Below are 17,081 nucleotides of genomic sequence, written 5' to 3' on the forward strand. Positions count from 1 at the left end.
GAGTAGGTCCCGAAGGGTTTCCATCTTGACAATTCCTTTGTTCCTTCTCAACAAGTCTGTCCGTGCTCCATATTCAAAACTGTAGTCCAAAAAATGTTCCAGGACATGCTCCAAAGTCCCTTTAAGGCTAAAGGCCTCCACATCTCCAATCTCCCCCTGGCCCAGATCCAGATCACGAAGGGTGGCCTCCCAACCCTCTACAGCAGACTGAGGGATTACTGGGTGCACAAGGTGGCAGGAGATGTGTCATGAGTGGACTTCATTCTCTGCACACAACAACTTAATTGAATCCCACCAAGTATCTTTGCAATATGTTGTTGTCATTATGCATGTTTTAAATCTATTTAGTTTTATTAAAGTATGTCAGCTTTGGCAAATAACTGTCTTACCATAAAAATTAATAGAATCTTTAATTTTGGAGGGCAATGTTCATATCTGTCAAATGCAAATATTCTCAGTTTTACTGGTTTTAGCAAGAAACAGCCATCTCCTTCTTTCCACATGTATCTTGCAATGAAACCTGGACTACTATTCTGAACTATCTCATTATAAAACTTGGAAATGCCTGATGGAAATTTCTGATTAAAAAGCTGAAAAAAGAATTTGCATCTGAAGGTTTATAAAGTTGTATTTGCAGCAAACTGACACTGATTCAATTCATAATATATGTGTTACACCCCTCCATCACTTTTTATTCCATTCCACTAATAATGATTCCAATTGAAACATAAATTAAATCCAATAATGATTCAAAGTACTGAGGAATTCCTCCTCCTCCTAGTAATACTGTATATACTAAGAGCAAATTCATTCTCTGAGTCTTCATGTAGCCATAATGGTAGTATCCACACACAAGAGCCCACGGCGTATGTAGGGGGAAAAGCTTTAAGAAGAGGGGAAGGACACAGACTGTTCATCAGTCAAAGGTCAGGTTTTTGTTTGATGCCTAATACAGTGGTACCTCGGGTTACAGACGCTTCAGGTTACAGACTCCGCTAACCCAGAAATGGTACCTTGGGTTAAGAACTTTGCTTCAGGATGGGAACAGAAATCGTATGGCGGCAGCAGCGGGAGGCCCCATTAGCTAAAGTGGTGTCTCAGGTTAAGAACAGTTTCAGGTTAAGAATGGACCTCCAGAATGAATTAAGTTCTTAACCCGAGGTACCACTGTATGGCCTAAATTTTGTATTTCACATTTCAAAATAAGATTGTTGATAAGATGGCATTTCCTTTTCTCAGTGGCTCATGGTAGAGCTTTGGTATATTAATTCTAGCTTATTGCACACTGAGAAATACATATGAACGATCTCACTCAATTGCCAGTCCCCTCTGGCCAAGCTGGTAGCCATGTGTGGATGAGGGGTGTGTGGAGACACAAATGAATCAAACTCAATCTAAATAAAAGTCAGATAGGTAATCAATAATATATTGTTAAGTAGTTAAGCTTTAAACAAATTTACTCTGTTTCCACTGTATTTTAGATATCCCAGTTGACCTAATTGGCAGGAAGATGGAGAAAGACGATATCACAGAAGCAAAAGATTTTTACCTCACCGAGCTGCCTGATCTTCTGAAGTGAAAATCTCCCTCTTAGTGGCAATTCTGCTGACCTACTTGATTACTTAGGGACATGGGTGGCGCTGTGGGTAAAAGCCTCAGTGCCTAGGGCTTGCCGATCGAAAGGTTGGTGGTTCGAATCCCCGCGGCGGGGTGCGCTCCCCTTGTTCGGTCCCAGCGTCTGCCAACCTAGCAGTTCGAAAGCACTCCCGGGTGCAAGTAGATAAATAGAGACCGCTTACTGGCGGGAAGGTAAACGGCATTCCGTGTGCGGCTCTGGCTCGCCAGAGCAGCGATGTCACGCTGGCCACGTGACCTGGAAAGTGTCTCCGGACAGCGCTGGCCCCCGGCCTCTTGAGTGAGATGGGCGCACAACCCTAGAGTCTGTCAAGACTGGCCCATACGGGCAGGGGTACCTTTACCTTTACCTTTACTTGATTACTCTGGTAGGGAATGGGGCAATTCTCTTGGCCAAAGGGACAGATGTTCACCTCCAGACCCCCATGTAACTCTTCCTCAGTAATTAATCTTATTTAGATGTCCTTTGTCCAACTGTCACTGTGCCAAAGATGCACCAGGTCTTCTTGTCAGAGGACAAGGCAATATCATTTGTTGGTTGCATGCTAGAACTCTTATTTCTGATTGATGTGGTGGGCACCCACATTTTATTGCTAGCAGTGATGGCATATGACCAGTATGTTGCTATCTGCAGTACATCATGCTACACAAACATCATGAAAAAAGCAAATAATAATAATAATAATAATAATAATAATAATAACCAATAATGGATTTATACCCCGCCCATCTAGCTGGGTTTCCACTCTGTGTGGCTTCCAACAAAAGATTAAAAATAAATTAAAACAAATAATTGCTTTGAAGAGACTTTGTTCTCCTGAGAAAAGTAGCTGTGTGAGTCCCTTTGAAAGCAAAGAGACTTCAAGGTTAAAGTAAGTTTCCTTGAGTTCACCAGAACTTGGGCACAACCCATTTTCTATGGATCAGGGCCATTGCATTTAAAATACCTTTTGGCAGAATGAATTTGCGCACTTCTGAGACTTCAACTCAGGGACTGCCGGATTCCTCAGAGAGCTTTGTCCCAATATAGACACTTTGTCTCAATACCATTCCCCCAACCACCGTGCCAAAGGAAAAACAATACTTTGCCCCTTTGACTCAAGTCAGAGGCAATATTTATTTAATTTTACTTCAGAAGAGGCATGGCATCATTCTTCTGATGAGACATAAATTCTTCACATTGTCCTCTCTTACTGTGGTGCTCAAGTCTACAAGGAAAGCAAGGAAGGCAAGTAGATGCTTTATTGTACTGGCAGACTTAGGCAGTCAAACATTTTAGGTAGGTAGTGCTATTTTTTAGTGATAGGCATACTGTATTCATTCAATGAGCTGAAGATCAGACATCAGAACTCATGATATCAGTGGGTGATGGGCAAATTTCCATGTCACAATCTTGAATCCCTTATCAGTAAGAAGGGACTTTATACAGTGGTACCTCAGGTTAAGAACTTAATTCATTCTGGAGGTCCGTTCTTAACCTGAAACTGTTCTTAACCTGAAGCAGTACTTTAGCTAATGGGGCCTCCTGCTTCTGCTGCGCTGTCACCTTGCAATTCCTGTTCTCATCCAGAATCAAAGTTCTTAACCCGAGGTACTATTTCTGAGTAAGCGGAGTCTATAACCTAAAGTACCTGTAACCTGAGGAAGCACTGTACTGTAGCTTTCGGTTTTGCAGTAGAAATACCATATCATCCTCACAATATACCTTGTTGTGATGACTTAATTTTTAAATCTATTTCGTTTTAAAATATGTATTAAAACCCATTCCATTGATTTAAAATTCAGTTGTGGGAATGTATAATGTAGGTTTAGTTACTGCTTTATAACAATTATTGTATCTCTGCAATACACTGTTATCATTATGTATATTTTCAATCCATTTATTTTTATCAAACAGTGGCAGATTTGGCAGATAATTCTCTAACCCCCCCAAAAAACTCTGGTATTAAGAGAAAGTGTAATTTTGGAGGGTGATGTTGTTAGATGCCACTATACATATTTTATTGATTTTAGGATTTTTTAATACGAATCTGATATCTTCTTCTTTCAACATGTAATTGAAGGAAAAATTAATGAAATTTTCTAATGAAAAATAGAATAAGATTTTGAGAAATCTTATTTTGTCAGTTGAAAATAGCTGATGAAAAAGCTGAAATAATTTGTATCTGGTTTTATAAAGTTTAACATTTGCAACAAATTGACATTGACTTGATTAATATATTTTAATAGCAAATTCATGTTGTCTTTATGTAGCCAAAAAGGTACCACCCATACCAGGAAAACGTATCATCTAATGTAGGAAACCCTGACATTTGCAGAAGAGGACAACATTTTTAGGTGGGAAGTTTTAGGTGGAGGGAAACTATCAAACTCAGCATGCCATGAAATGCTGTCTCACTGTGGAAAGGAGTGAATAGAACTCTGTGGGTGGACATTGCAACACAATAGTTGTAGTTTTAAGAAAGATAATAAATGTCTGAACATTGAGGGAGCCTGGCCCCCTTAAAACTGATGCCAAGGGGTCTGAGGTGCCTACGATCCCCTTGACTTGGGGCGTTGGCACCCTGCTTCCTGACTGGCTCTCTTATTAAAAACAGAACTACCCTTAGGTTACAAACTGAATGATCCCTGCTCTTGCTCTTTTAACAAATCTGCTTTGTTTTCTCCATACTTTAGATATGCAATTTGAGTGGCAATGGAGAAAACCAATATCACAAAAATAAGAGATTTTTACTTCACAGAGCTGTCTGATCTCCCAGAAGTGCGAATCTTCCTCTTTGTAGCAATTCTGCTGATTTACTTGATTACTCTGGCAGGGAATGGCTCAATCCTCATGGCAATAGCGACGGATGTTCACCTCCAGACTCCCATGTACTTCTTCATCAGCAACCTGTCTTTCCTGGATGTCCTTTGTCCAACTGTCACTGTGCCTAAGATGCTCCAGGTCTTCTTGTCAGAGGACAAGTCAATATCATTTGTCGGCTGTGTATTACAACTCTTCTTTCTGATTGATGCTGTGGGCACTGAAATTTTATTACTCTCAGTGATGGCGTATGACCGTTATGTGGCTATCTGCAGTCCCTTGCACTACACAAACATCATGACAAAAAGGCTGTGTGTTCAGCTGGCTGCTGTGACCTGGCTAACTGGCTTCATCAATCCCATAATTCATACCTCATTGACCTTTACATTATCCTTCTGTGAGCCCTATAAAGTTAACCAATATTACTGTGATATTCCACCACTAATGGCTGCCTCTTGCTCCTCTACCTACCTCCCTGAACTGGTTCTCCTGCTTGTGGCTGGCATTTTAGGAAGTGGTGCATTCCTGGTCACTCTGATCTCTTATGTCTATATAATCTCTACTATCTTGCGCATGCAGTCTGCTGAGGGAAGGCGCAAAGCCTTTTCTACCTGTGGTTCCCACCTGACTGTGGTTTTCCTGTTTTATGGGACCACCATTGCCACCTATGTTCGCCCCACCTCCAGCTATTCGCCCAAACAGGACAGAATTGTTTCCATGTTGTATGGGATTGTTACTCCTATGCTAAACCCTATGATCTACAGTCTGAGGAATAAGGATGTTAAGAGGGCCTTGGTCAAAGCATTTCACTTCAAAAGTTTTTCATGAAGTTATTGGGTTCAATCATCCCTGTCCTTGAATATTGTCCTTCAAATACATTGTACGTCTGAGCTAAAAGTCACTACAATATTCCTTCCTTCCTTCCTTCCTTCCTTCCTTCCTTCCTCCCTCCCTATGAGCCTGTACTGGGTGACTATCATTTAATGACCTGTTATGAAGTAACGTATTTACGGAAATCTAATGCGCACTTCTTTTGGGCCAAATTATATTGCGAAAATTAAGGTGCGCATTAGATTTGATGGTGCATTAGATTTGAGTAAATTCCATATGCAGTTTGGACACCGTACGCTGTTTGGGGATCTGAGAAGGTTTAAAGGCAAAAATTGCAAGAATGCAGGTTAGAGTTTTTGGGGCAGTCACCCTTTTGCAGTGGGAGGGCTTTTCAGGCCTCATCTACTCATACTGAAGGCATTGGCATGTTGAAGTTGATATTGATTTTCCTGACTACTGCTGGTTCTGTCTGTGTTTTGATAACAGGAAGATCAATCCTGGCAAGCTATTTGATGTACCATCTTCTTTCCCCCTATTTGTGACTTTCTAATAGCTGGATAGTTAACAGCGTGCACCACTATTTCTAGATTCTTCTGGGTGGCCTCTCAAATGGAAGATAACAGGAATACAAGATGCAGTTTATAAAAGAACCTTTTAAACCAGGTTTGGTCCTGAGGAAATTTGCTGTCCTTGATCCTCATAGAAATCAATGAGATTTTAATGCTTAAATAAAGTCTGCTTGAATTCACCAGAACATGGGACTAACATTTTCTCTCTCTCAATCAGGAACATGGGCAGGGAGGGACATGGAAGGGCAGCTGCTCCCCCCCAAATCAATAGAAATCAATAAAAAGTACATAGCTATCTGAGTTTCTACCCCCAACAAAAGGCTTGCCTCACCCAAAACAAAAATCCTGGCTACGCCCATGATCAAGACCATTGTATTCCTTTTGGCCAAAAGATCTTTTGCACATCTGAGTCTTCAAGTCAGCAATTGCAGGATTCCTTTGAGCCCCTTGTCCAAATGTAGCCACTTTCTCTTGGTGCCATTTCCTCTCATGGCAGATGTAGTGCTTTTTAAACTTTACTTCAGAAAACAATGCCAGCATTTCTCTTGACTCCACATATTTTTTTTAATCGTCTTGCTTGATAATGTGTGCTACAGATTACTTGGAAAGCAAGAAAGGCAAATGACATCCATTTGTTGGTAGGTAGTCTAATATTATAAAACTTCTGTGCTATTTCTTCCTCATACACTTATTGTATTAATTCCACAAACTAACAATCAGAGATCAGAAGTCATGATCTCAGTAGGTGATCTTTTGCAAGTTTCCTTTTCACAATCTGTAAAATGGAAATGCATATTGTAGGTTTAGGTTTTGCAGTAAAAAAAATCTTTTTAGCATATTCACAATATATTGTTGCCATCATCAAATTTTTAGATCCATTTAGTTGAGTTAAAACCCACTACCTAAGTTTTAAATCCATTTGGAGGGATGTATACCATTGGTTTTGTGATCGCAGTTGAAGAAACATAGTGGGTGGAATCAGTGTAGCGCAAAGTGGCCCGTGAGCAGGGGAACGAGGTCCACCTGCACAATGGGACCTTCCCCCCTCTCTTCTGCCATGCACTCCTCCTGCTCCCAGCTCCAGGTTTTCTCCCAACCCTCTACAGCAGATTGAGGGATTACTGGGGGCACAAGGTGGAAGGAGATGTGGCATGAGTGGACTTCAGATTAAAAACACATTAAAACAGATATTGCTTTGAAGAGACTTTGTCCTCCTGAGAAAAGTAGCTGTGCGAGTCCCATTGAAAGCAATGAGATTTCAAAGTTAAAGTAAATTCCCTTGAGTTCACCAGAACGTGGGCACAACCCATTTTCTATGGATCAGGGCCATTGCATTTAAAATACCTTTTGGCCAAATGAATTTGCACACTACTGAGACTTAACTCAGGGACTGCCGGATTCCTCAGAGAGCTTTTTCCCAATATAGACACTTTGTCTCGATACCATTCCCCCAACCACAGTGCCAAAGGAAAAACAATACTTTGCCCATTGACTCAAGTCAGAGGCAATGTTTTTTTGAATTTTACTTCAGAAGAGCCTTGACATCATTCTCCTGATGAGATATAAATTCTTCACATTGCCCTCTCTTACTGTGGTGCTCAAGTCTACAAGGAAAGCAAGGAAGGCAAGTAGATGCTTTATTGTACTGGCAGACTTAGGCAGTCAAACATTTTAGGTAGGTGGTGCTATTTTTTAGTGATAGGCATACTGTATTCATTCAATGAGCTGAAGATCAGACATCAGAACTCATGATATCAGTGGGTGATGGGCAAATTTCCATGTCACAATCTGAAATCCCTTATCAGTAAAAAGCGACTTTATACTGTAGTTTTCGGTTTTGCAGTAGAAAAACCATAGCATCTTCACAATACAAATTGTTGTAATGACTTAATTTTTAAATCCATACCGTTTTCAACTCTGTATTAAAACCCATTCCATTGATTTAAAATTCAGTTGTGGGAATGTATAAGGTAGGTTTAGTTACTGCTTTATAATGTATGTTTAGTTACTGCTTTATAATAATCATTGTATGTCTGCTTTACACTGTTATCATTATGTAAATTTTCAATCCATTAATTTTTATCAAACAGTGGTAGATTTGGCAGATAATACTCTTACCCTAAAAAGGTCTGGTATTAAGAGAAAGTGTAATTTTGGAGGGTAATGCTGTTAGATGCCACTATACATGTTTTATTGATTTAGATTTTTTTTTAAAAAAATATTTTCTTCTTTTAACATGTATTTTAATGAAGAATTAATGACATTTTTAAATGAAAAATAGATTAATATTTTGAGAAATCTTATTTTGTCAGTTGAAAATAGCTGATGAGAAAGCTGAAATAATTTGTATCTGGTTTTATAAAGTTTAACATTTGCAACAAATTGACATTGACTTGATTAATATAATTTTAATAGCAAATTCATGTCTTTATCTAGCCAAAAAGGTACTACCCATACCAGGAAAAGGTATCATCTAATGTAGAAAATTCTGACATTTGCAGAAGAGGACAACATTTTTAGGTGGGAAGTTTTAGGTGGAGGAAAGCTATCAAACTCAGCATGCCATGAAATGCTGTCTCACTGTGAAAAGGAGTGAATAAAACACTGTGGGTGGACATTGCAACATTTTGTTGCAGGTCAAACATGTAGTTTTAAGAAAGATAACAAATGTCTGAACATTGAAGGAGCCTGGCACCCTTAAAATTGATATCAAGTAGACCGAGGTGCCTAAGGTGCTCTAGAGTTGGGGCATCAGCACCCTGCTTCCCAATTGGCTGTCTTATTAATAACAGAACTACCCTTAGGTAACAAACAGAATGATCCCTGCTCTTGCCCAGACACTGAGATCCAGCTCCGAGGGCCTTCTGGCAGTTCACTCACTGCGAGAAGCCAAGTTACAGGGAACTAGGCAGAGGACCTTCTCGGCAGTGGCACGCCCTCCCACCAGATGTCAAAGAGAAAAACAACAACCAGACTTTTAGAAGACATCTGAAGGCAGCCCTGTTTCGGGAAGCTTTTAATGTTTAATAAATTATTGTACTTTAATATTCTGTTGGAAGCTGCTCAGAGTTGCTGGGGAAACCCAGCCAGATGGGCAGGGTATAAATAATAAATTATTATATTATTATTATTGCTCTCTTAACAAATCTGCTTTCTTTTCTCCGTACTTTAGATATGCAATTTGAGTGGCAATGGAGAAAACCAATATCACAGAAACAAGAGATTTTTCCTTCACAGAGCTGTCTGATCTCCCAGAAGTGCGAATCTTCCTCTTTGTAGCAATTCTGCTGATTTACTTGATAACTCTGGCAGGAAATGGGGCAATTCTCACAGCAATAGCAACAGATAGTCACCTCCAAACCCCCATGTACTTCTTCATCAGCAACCTGTCTTTCCTGGATGTCCTTTGCCCCACAGTAACAGTGCCAAAGATGCTCCAGATCTTTATGTCGGAGAACAAGACAATATCATTTATTGGCTGTGTATTACAACTGTTCTTTCTGATTTATGCTGTGGGCACTGAAGTCTTCTTGCTCTCAGTGATGGCGTATGACCGCTACGTGGCTATCTGCAGTCCCTTGCACTACACAAACATCATGACCAAAAGGCGGTGTGTTCAGCTGGCTGCTGGGACCTTGCTAACCGGCTTCATCAATTCCATGATTCATACCTCATTGACCTTTACATTATCCTTCTGTGAGCCCTATAAAATTCACCAATATTACTGTGATATCCCACCACTAATGGCTGCCTCTTGCTCCTCTACCTACCTCCCTGAACTGGTTGCTCTCCTTGTGGCTGGCATTTTAGGAGGTGGTGCATTCCTGGTCACTCTGATATCTTATGTCTATATCATATCTACTATCTTGCGCATGCAGTCTGCAGAGGGAAGGCACAAAGCCTTTTCTACCTGTGGTTCCCACCTGACTGTGGTTTTCCTGTTTTATGGGACCACCATTGCCACCTATGTTCGCCCCACCTCCAGCTATTCGCCCAAACAGGACAGAATTGTTTCCATGTTGTATGGGATTGTTACTCCTATGCTAAACCCTATGATTTACAGTCTGAGGAATAAGGATGTTAAGAGGGCCTTGGTCAAAGCATTTCGCTTGAAAATATTTTCATGAAATTATTGGGTTCATTCCATTTTTCCTTGAATACTGTCCTTCAAATACGTTGTACTTCTAAGCTAAAAGTCACTACAATATTCCTTCCTTCCTTCCTTCCTTCCTTCCTTCCTTCCTTCCTTCCTTCCTTCTTATGAGCCTGTACTGGGAGACAATCATTTAATGACCTGTTATGAGGTACCATATTTACTGAAATCTAATGCGCACTTCTTGGGGGCCAAATTATGTTGTGAAAATAAAGGTGTGCATTAGATTCGATGGCGCATTCGATTTGAGTAAATACCTTATGCAGTTTGGACACAAGTCTGCAATTCTCACATGCAATCTGACACTCAAATTTTCCTAGATACTCATTTGAAAACACAGGTGTGGTGAAGGAAGGCAGAGAAAGAGGATGGTGGCTCAAGGGGTGAAAGTTCTTTTAGAACCAGGGTGGGTGGGTGACTAGACTTGTTTGCTTGCAGAAGAGAAACAGAGATATTCACAGGAATTAGGGGGTGTTCAAGAGTGGGGTTCTGAGAAGGTTTTAAGGCAAAAATATCAAGAATGCAAGTTAGAGGCTTTGGGCAGTCACCCTTTAGCAGTGGGAGGGTATGGATAGTGAGGAAAGGGGGAATTGAGATTTTAGGGTGAGACAACAGACAAGCAAGAGAACACGTTTCCCCAAGAGAAGAGGACTTCATGGGGCTTCAAAGCAGAAGGCCGGGGAAGGAGAGGGAGGGGTGGACTTGAGAGAGTTTAATGCATTTCCTGATTCTGCAAGGATAAGGTCTGTTGGGGTTGATAGTGGTGACATGGCAATCTCCTCAGCATAGGAATGAAGGAAAGCCAAGGGTAAAATGCAAGGTGTGTGAGTGTGTTGTTCCACAAGAAATGTTCTTCTACAGAGACAGGCGAAGTCTCTTGGGTGACCATGGATTCCTAGATAGTTAGGTGAAAAGCATCAGTTCTTATGTTTGAGTTGGGCTTGGAGATTAACAAAAAAGCAAAGAGTGTAAACTAATGGCAAAGGTTAGTACTTAAGGCTAAGAAAGGCTCCTTAAAGGTAAAGGGACCCCTGACCATTAGGTCCAGTCGCGGACGACTCTGGGGTTGCGGCACTCATCTCTCTTTATTGGCCGAGGGAGCTGGCGTACAGCTTCCAGGTCATGTGGCCAGGATGACTAAGCCGATTCTGGCGAACCAGAGCAGCGCACGGAAACGCCGTTTACCTTCCCACCGGAGCGGTACCTATTTATCTACGTGCACTTTGACGTGCTTTCAAACTGCTAGGTTGGCAGGAGCAGGGACCGAGCAACTGGAGCTCACCCCGTTGCGGGGATTCGAACCGCCAACCTTCTGATCGGCAAGTCCTAAGCTCTGTGGTTTAACCCACAGCGCCACCTGCGTCCCAAGAAAGGCTTCTTAGCCCTCATCAACTGTCATGAATGAGCCAGCCCCCAGGGCAAGTTTGCAGCCAGCTCCCAGGTGAAGGACGTAACCAGGAAGAGAGAGGGAGAGTTAACTACAAGACAGGATGATTATAGCCGAAAGTCAACTTCCCTGCCCTTAGGAATGTAAACTGATAGCCGAGTTGCAGAGAGTCAGCTGGCAGCTTGCCAGCACACTAGTGAAGGACAAAATGCAGGGGCTAGAAATGAAAGCAGCTCAGAGAGCGTGAAGGACCATGGTGGCATTGTTTCAGAGAATGAGGAGGGGTGGGAGCTGACCCCCTTAGTCCAAGGTCCAGGGGCATAAGGGGGGGGGGGTCTGCAAGACAGAATACATCACAAGAGGAAGTTCGGCTGTTTCTGGTCTCGCGGGAAACACCCTCCTTAGAAGGGACATCTTTGATTTATAGATGGACAGCTGTGATCGCTGCTCCAGTGAACTCTGTTTTTGCAATAAATCTTCTAGTTAATTAACTACACTCATTTGTTATCAACACTCCCTGACATCTACACATATTGAAGGCATTGGCATGTTGAATTTGATATTGATTTTGCTGACTAATGCTGCTTCCGTCTGTGTGTTGATAACAGGAAGATCAATCCTGGCAAGCTATTTGAGATACCATCTTCTTTCTCCCTATTTGTGACTTTCTAATAGCTGGATAGTTAACAACGCAAACCACCATTTCTAGATTCTTCTGGGTGGCCTCGCAAATGGAAGATAAGAGGAATGCAGGATGCAGTTTATAAAAAAGCCTTTTAAACCAGGTTTCATAGAATCATAGAATCATAGAATCATAGAATCATAGAGTTGGAAGAGACCACAAGGGCCATCGAGTCCAACCCCCTGCCAAGCAGGAAACACCATCAGAGCACTCCTGACATATGGTTGTCAAGCCTCTGCTTAAAGACCTCCAAAGAAGGTTTGGTCCCAAGTAAATCTGCTGCCCTTGAACTTCATAGAAATCAATGAGATTTTATGGTTAAATAAAGTTTGCTTGAGTTCTCCAGAACATAGGACTAACATTTTTTTTCTCTGGATCAGGAGCATGGACAGGGAAGGGCAGCTGCCCCCCATCAATAAAAATCAATAAAATTATATAGCTAACTGAGGTTCTGTCCCCCAACAAAAGCCTGCCCCACCCAAAACAAAAATCCTGGCTACGCTCATGATCAAGACCATTGTATTCTTATGGCCAAAAGAGCTTTTGCGCGTATGAGTCTTCAAGTCAGCAACTGCAGTATTCCTTTGAGCCCTTTGTCCAAATGTAGCCACTTTCTCTTGGTGCCATTTCCTCTCATGGCAGATGTAGTGTTTTTTAAACTTTACTTCAGAAAACATATGCCAGCATTTCTATTGACTCCACGTTTTTTTTTTTAAAATATTCTTGCTTGATAATGAGATTTCAAGGTTAAAGTAAATTCCACTGAGTTCACCAGAACTTGGGCACAACCCAACTTCCATGGATCAGGGCCATTGCATATAAAATACCTTTTGGCCAAATGAATTTGCACACTTCTGAGACTTCAACTCAGGGACTGCCGGATTCCTCAGAGACTTTTGTCCCAATATAGACACTTTGTCTCAACACATTCACCCACACACATTCACCCACACTGCTGTACCAAAGGAAAAATAATACGGTACTTTGCCCCTTTGACTCAAGTTAGAGGCAATGTTTATTTAATTTTAGTTCAGAAGAGGCGTGACATCATTCTCCTGATGAGACATAAATTCTTCACATTGCCCTCTCTTACTGTAGTGCTTAAGTCTACAAGGAAAGCAAGGAAGGCAAGTAGATGCTTTATTGTACTGGCAGACTTAGGCAGTCAAACATTTTAGGTAGGTAGTGCTATTTTTTAGTGATAGGCATACTCTATTCATTCAATGAGCTGAAGATCAGACATCAGAACTCACGATATCAGTGGGTGATGGGCAAATTTCCATGCCACAATCTTAAATCCCTTATCAGTAAAAAGGGACTTTATACTGTAGCTTTCGTTTTTGCAGTAGAAATACTATATCATATTCACAATATACATTATTGTGATGACTTAATTTTTAAATCCATTTCGTTTTCAACCTTGTATTAAAACCCATTCCATTGATTTAAAATTCAGTTGTGGGAATGTATAAGGTAGGTTTCAGTTACTACTTTATAAGAATTATTGTATGTCTGCAATACACTGGTATCATGATGTAAATTTCCAACCCATTTATTTTTATTAAACATTGACGGATTTGGCAAATAATTCTCTTACCCTAAAAAGGTCTGGTATTAAGAGGAAGTGAAATTTTGGAGGGTAGTGTTGTTAGATGATACTATACCTGTTTTATTGATATTGGGATTTTCATCATGCATTTTAATGAAAAATTAATGACATTTTTAAATGACAAATATTTTGAAAAATCTTATTTTGTCAGTTGAAAAAGCTGATGAAAAAGTTGGAATAATTTGTATCTGGTTTTATAAAGTTTAACATTAGAAAACAAATGGACATTGACTGGATTAATATATTTTAATAGCAAATTCATGCTATCTTGATGTAGCCATGCACATCAGGAAAAGGTATAATCTGATGTAGGAAACCCTGACATTTGCAGAAGAGGACAACATCTTTAGGTGGGATGTTTTAGGTGGAGGGAAACTATCCAAGTCAGCATGCCATGAAATGCTGTCTCACTGTGGAAAGGAGTGAATAGAACTCTGTGGGTGGACATTGCAACATTATAGTTGTAGTTTTAAGAAAGACAACAAATGCCTGAAAATTGAGGGAGCCTAGCCCTCTTAAAACTGATGCCAAGGGAGCCGAGGTGCCTACGATCCCCTAGACGTGGGGCATTGGCACCATGCTTCCTGACTGGCTGTCTTATTAATAACAGAACTACCCTTAGATTACAAACTGAATGATCCCTGCTCTTGCTCTTGTAACAAATCTGCTTTTGTTTTCTGCGTGCTTTAGATATGCTATTTGAGTGGCAATGGAGAAAGCCAATATTACAAAAACAAGAGATTTTTACTTCACAGAGCTGTCTGATCTCCCAGAAGTGCGAATCGTCCTCTTTGTGGCAATTCTGCTGATTTACTTGATCACTCTGGCCGGGAATGGATCAATCCTCATGGCAATAGCGACGGATGTTCACCTCCAGACTCCCATGTACTTCTTCATCAGCAACCTGTCTTTCCTGGATGTCCTTTGTCCAACTGTCACTGTGCCCAAGATGCTCCAGGTCTTCTTGTCAGAGGACAAGTCAATATCATTTGTTGGCTGTGTATTACAACTCTTCTTTCTGATTGATGCTGTGGGCACTGAAATTTTATTACTCTCAGTGATGGCGTATGACCGTTATGTGGCTATCTGCAGTCCCTTGCACTACACAAACATCATGACGAAATGGCGGTGTGTTCAGCTGGCTGCAGGCACCTGGCTAACCGGCTTCATCAGTTCCATGATTCATACTTCATTGACCTCTACATTATCCTTCTGTGAGCCCTATAAAATTCATCAATATTACTGTGATATCCCACCGTTAATGGCCGCCTCTTGCTCCTCTACCTACCTCCCTGAACTGGCTGCTCTCCTTGTGGGTGGCATTTTAGGAGGTGGTGCATTCCTGGTCACTCTGATATCTTACATCTATATCATCTCTACTATCCTGCACATGCAGTCTGCTGAGGGAAGGCGCAAAGCCTTTTCCACCTGTGGTTCCCACTTGACTGTAGTTTTCCTGTTTTATGGGACCACCATTGCCACCTATGTTCGCCCCACCTCCAGCTATTCGCCCAAACAGGACAGAATTATTTCCATGTTGTATGGGATTGTTACTCCTATGCTAAACCCTATGATTTACAGTCTGAGGAACAAAGACGTTAAGAGAGCCTTGGTCAAAGCCCTCAGCCTTAAAATATTTTCATGAAATGGTTAGGTTCTGTCTTTCCTTCAATACTCTCAGAATATGTTGGACTTCTGACCACATTCTTGACTAATACTTGATTGATCCTTTGAGAGGGAAAGCAAATTAAGTCTTGATATCAGCCCTGGTCCAGATTTTTCTCAGTTTCCACAGGACATATTTTAAGGGAGTAGAATACACAGCCTTTATAAGGGTTTATCCTGGGCATTTAAACTGTTGTTTTCATAAAGAATATAAGTCTAAAGCCATGACTGTTTTTGGTGTTCAAATTAGTTTTCATTGAAGATTCCATGGGGTTAGTGTACATTTGTGGGTTCACACTAGTTCACAGTCTTACACCTGGAGTAACAACAGCAGCAGCAGCAACAACAACAACAGGCCTTAATATTTGTGAGTACCGATGGTTCAAACTCCTTGCATCAAGGAATTCTGGAATCAGGAGCTTCAACCTGTCTTCACGTAGTGCCTGAGAGTAAGTCCACCTGAATGCAGTGGGAGTTACTTCTGAGTGTAAACATTTTATAAAAGATATTTGCTCCAATTCTTCCTTTGTTTATCTTTTATTCTCACTGTATGTAATCCCTCCTGCTACTGTAGCCCCTATGCTGTAACTCATCTGCATCTAGACTGTATGCTCCTTGACTCAGCAACCCCCTTGCTCATGTTTCTCTGAAAAGTGTCATGTATCCTAATAGAGTTATAAAAGTATACCTAAACAACTCAATCTTCTTAATACAAATTGATAATGTTTGCAGATGATATTATTCTGTTCATCACAAAACCTCCCTTCTACAGTTGGATTGAAGACTTCCATATGGATTGAACAACTTGCATATAAATGCAGACTTGCCATGGACAAATTTAATGATATTTGGAGTCCATTCTTACAAATACTGTAATAGGTTAAGATCTGGTGAAGTACAATACAGAAGTACAATACAGTGGTACCTCTACTTACGAGCACCTCTGGTTACGTATACTTTGGGATATGCATGTGGCAAACTTGTGGCTGTCATTTTAGGAGGTGGTGCTTTCTTGGTTACACTGATCTCTTATGTCTATATCATCTCTACTATCTTGCGCATGCAGTCTGCTGAGGGAAGGCGCAAAGCCTTTTCTACCTGTGGTTCCCACGGGACTGTAGTGTTCATTTTCTTTGGGACCACCATTGCCACCTATGTTCGCCCCACCTCCAGCTATTCACCCAAATGGGACAGAATTGTTTCTATGTTGTATGGGGTTGTTATTCGCATGCTAAACCCTATGATCTACAGTCTGAGGAATAAGGATGTTAAGAGGGCATTGGTCAAAGCATTTCACCTCCAAACATTTTCATGAAGTGGCTAAATTCTCTTTTTTCTGTCCTTCAATACTCTCATATGTTTGGCTTCTAATCACATTCTTGACTAATATTTGACTGATTGATTAAAAGGAAATAAAATCTGGTTGATATCCTCCTCCGTTTCCACAGGACATCTTTTAAAGAGAGTAATACATGGCCTTTTGTTTTGATATAGGGTAAAGTTTTGACACCATGACTGTTTTTTCTGCTCTGATTTGTTTGCATTGAAGCTTGAGTAGGTTAATTGTGCATTTGTGGGTTCACACTAGTGCACAACATTACATCTGGGGTAACAGCAGCAGCAGCAGCAACAACAACAGGCCCTACTATTTGTGAGTACTGATGGCTGAAGCTCCTTGCAACAAGAATTTTTGGATTCAGCAGCTTCAACCTGTCCACACTAACTGTAGCAGCCTTGCCTGAGACAC

General features: G+C 41.0%; 4 protein-coding genes across 4 annotated transcripts in view; 3 read left to right on the forward strand and 1 right to left on the reverse strand.

The window, feature by feature from the left end:
• Positions 1-17,081, reverse strand: part of LOC310683928 (olfactory receptor 5AP2-like) — a gene marked incomplete at its 3' end in the record, with an annotated part of 42,155 nt that overhangs the window by 21,275 nt on the left and 3,799 nt on the right. The window lies entirely within an intron of this gene.
• On the forward strand, positions 4,331-5,266 carry LOC310679212 (olfactory receptor 5V1-like; the record flags this gene model as incomplete). The annotated part of the gene is made up of 1 exon (XM_083444090.1): positions 4,331-5,266. One exon carries the CDS (start codon positions 4,331-4,333, stop codon positions 5,264-5,266), a length of 936 nt encoding a protein of 311 aa, XP_083300216.1.
• LOC310679242 (olfactory receptor 5V1-like) lies at positions 9,030-9,965 on the forward strand (the record flags this gene model as incomplete). Its single annotated transcript, XM_083444110.1, has 1 exon — positions 9,030-9,965. The coding sequence occupies one exon, from the start codon at positions 9,030-9,032 to the stop codon at positions 9,963-9,965; it is 936 nt and encodes a 311-aa protein (XP_083300236.1).
• Positions 14,379-15,314, forward strand: LOC310679202 (olfactory receptor 5V1-like; the record flags this gene model as incomplete). Its single annotated transcript, XM_083444065.1, has 1 exon — positions 14,379-15,314. One exon carries the CDS (start codon positions 14,379-14,381, stop codon positions 15,312-15,314), a length of 936 nt encoding a protein of 311 aa, XP_083300191.1.

The sequence above is a fragment of the Podarcis tiliguerta genome, assembly GCF_965153285.1.
Source record: "Podarcis tiliguerta genome assembly, chromosome: 1".
Classification (NCBI taxonomy): domain Eukaryota; kingdom Metazoa; phylum Chordata; class Lepidosauria; order Squamata; family Lacertidae; genus Podarcis; species Podarcis tiliguerta.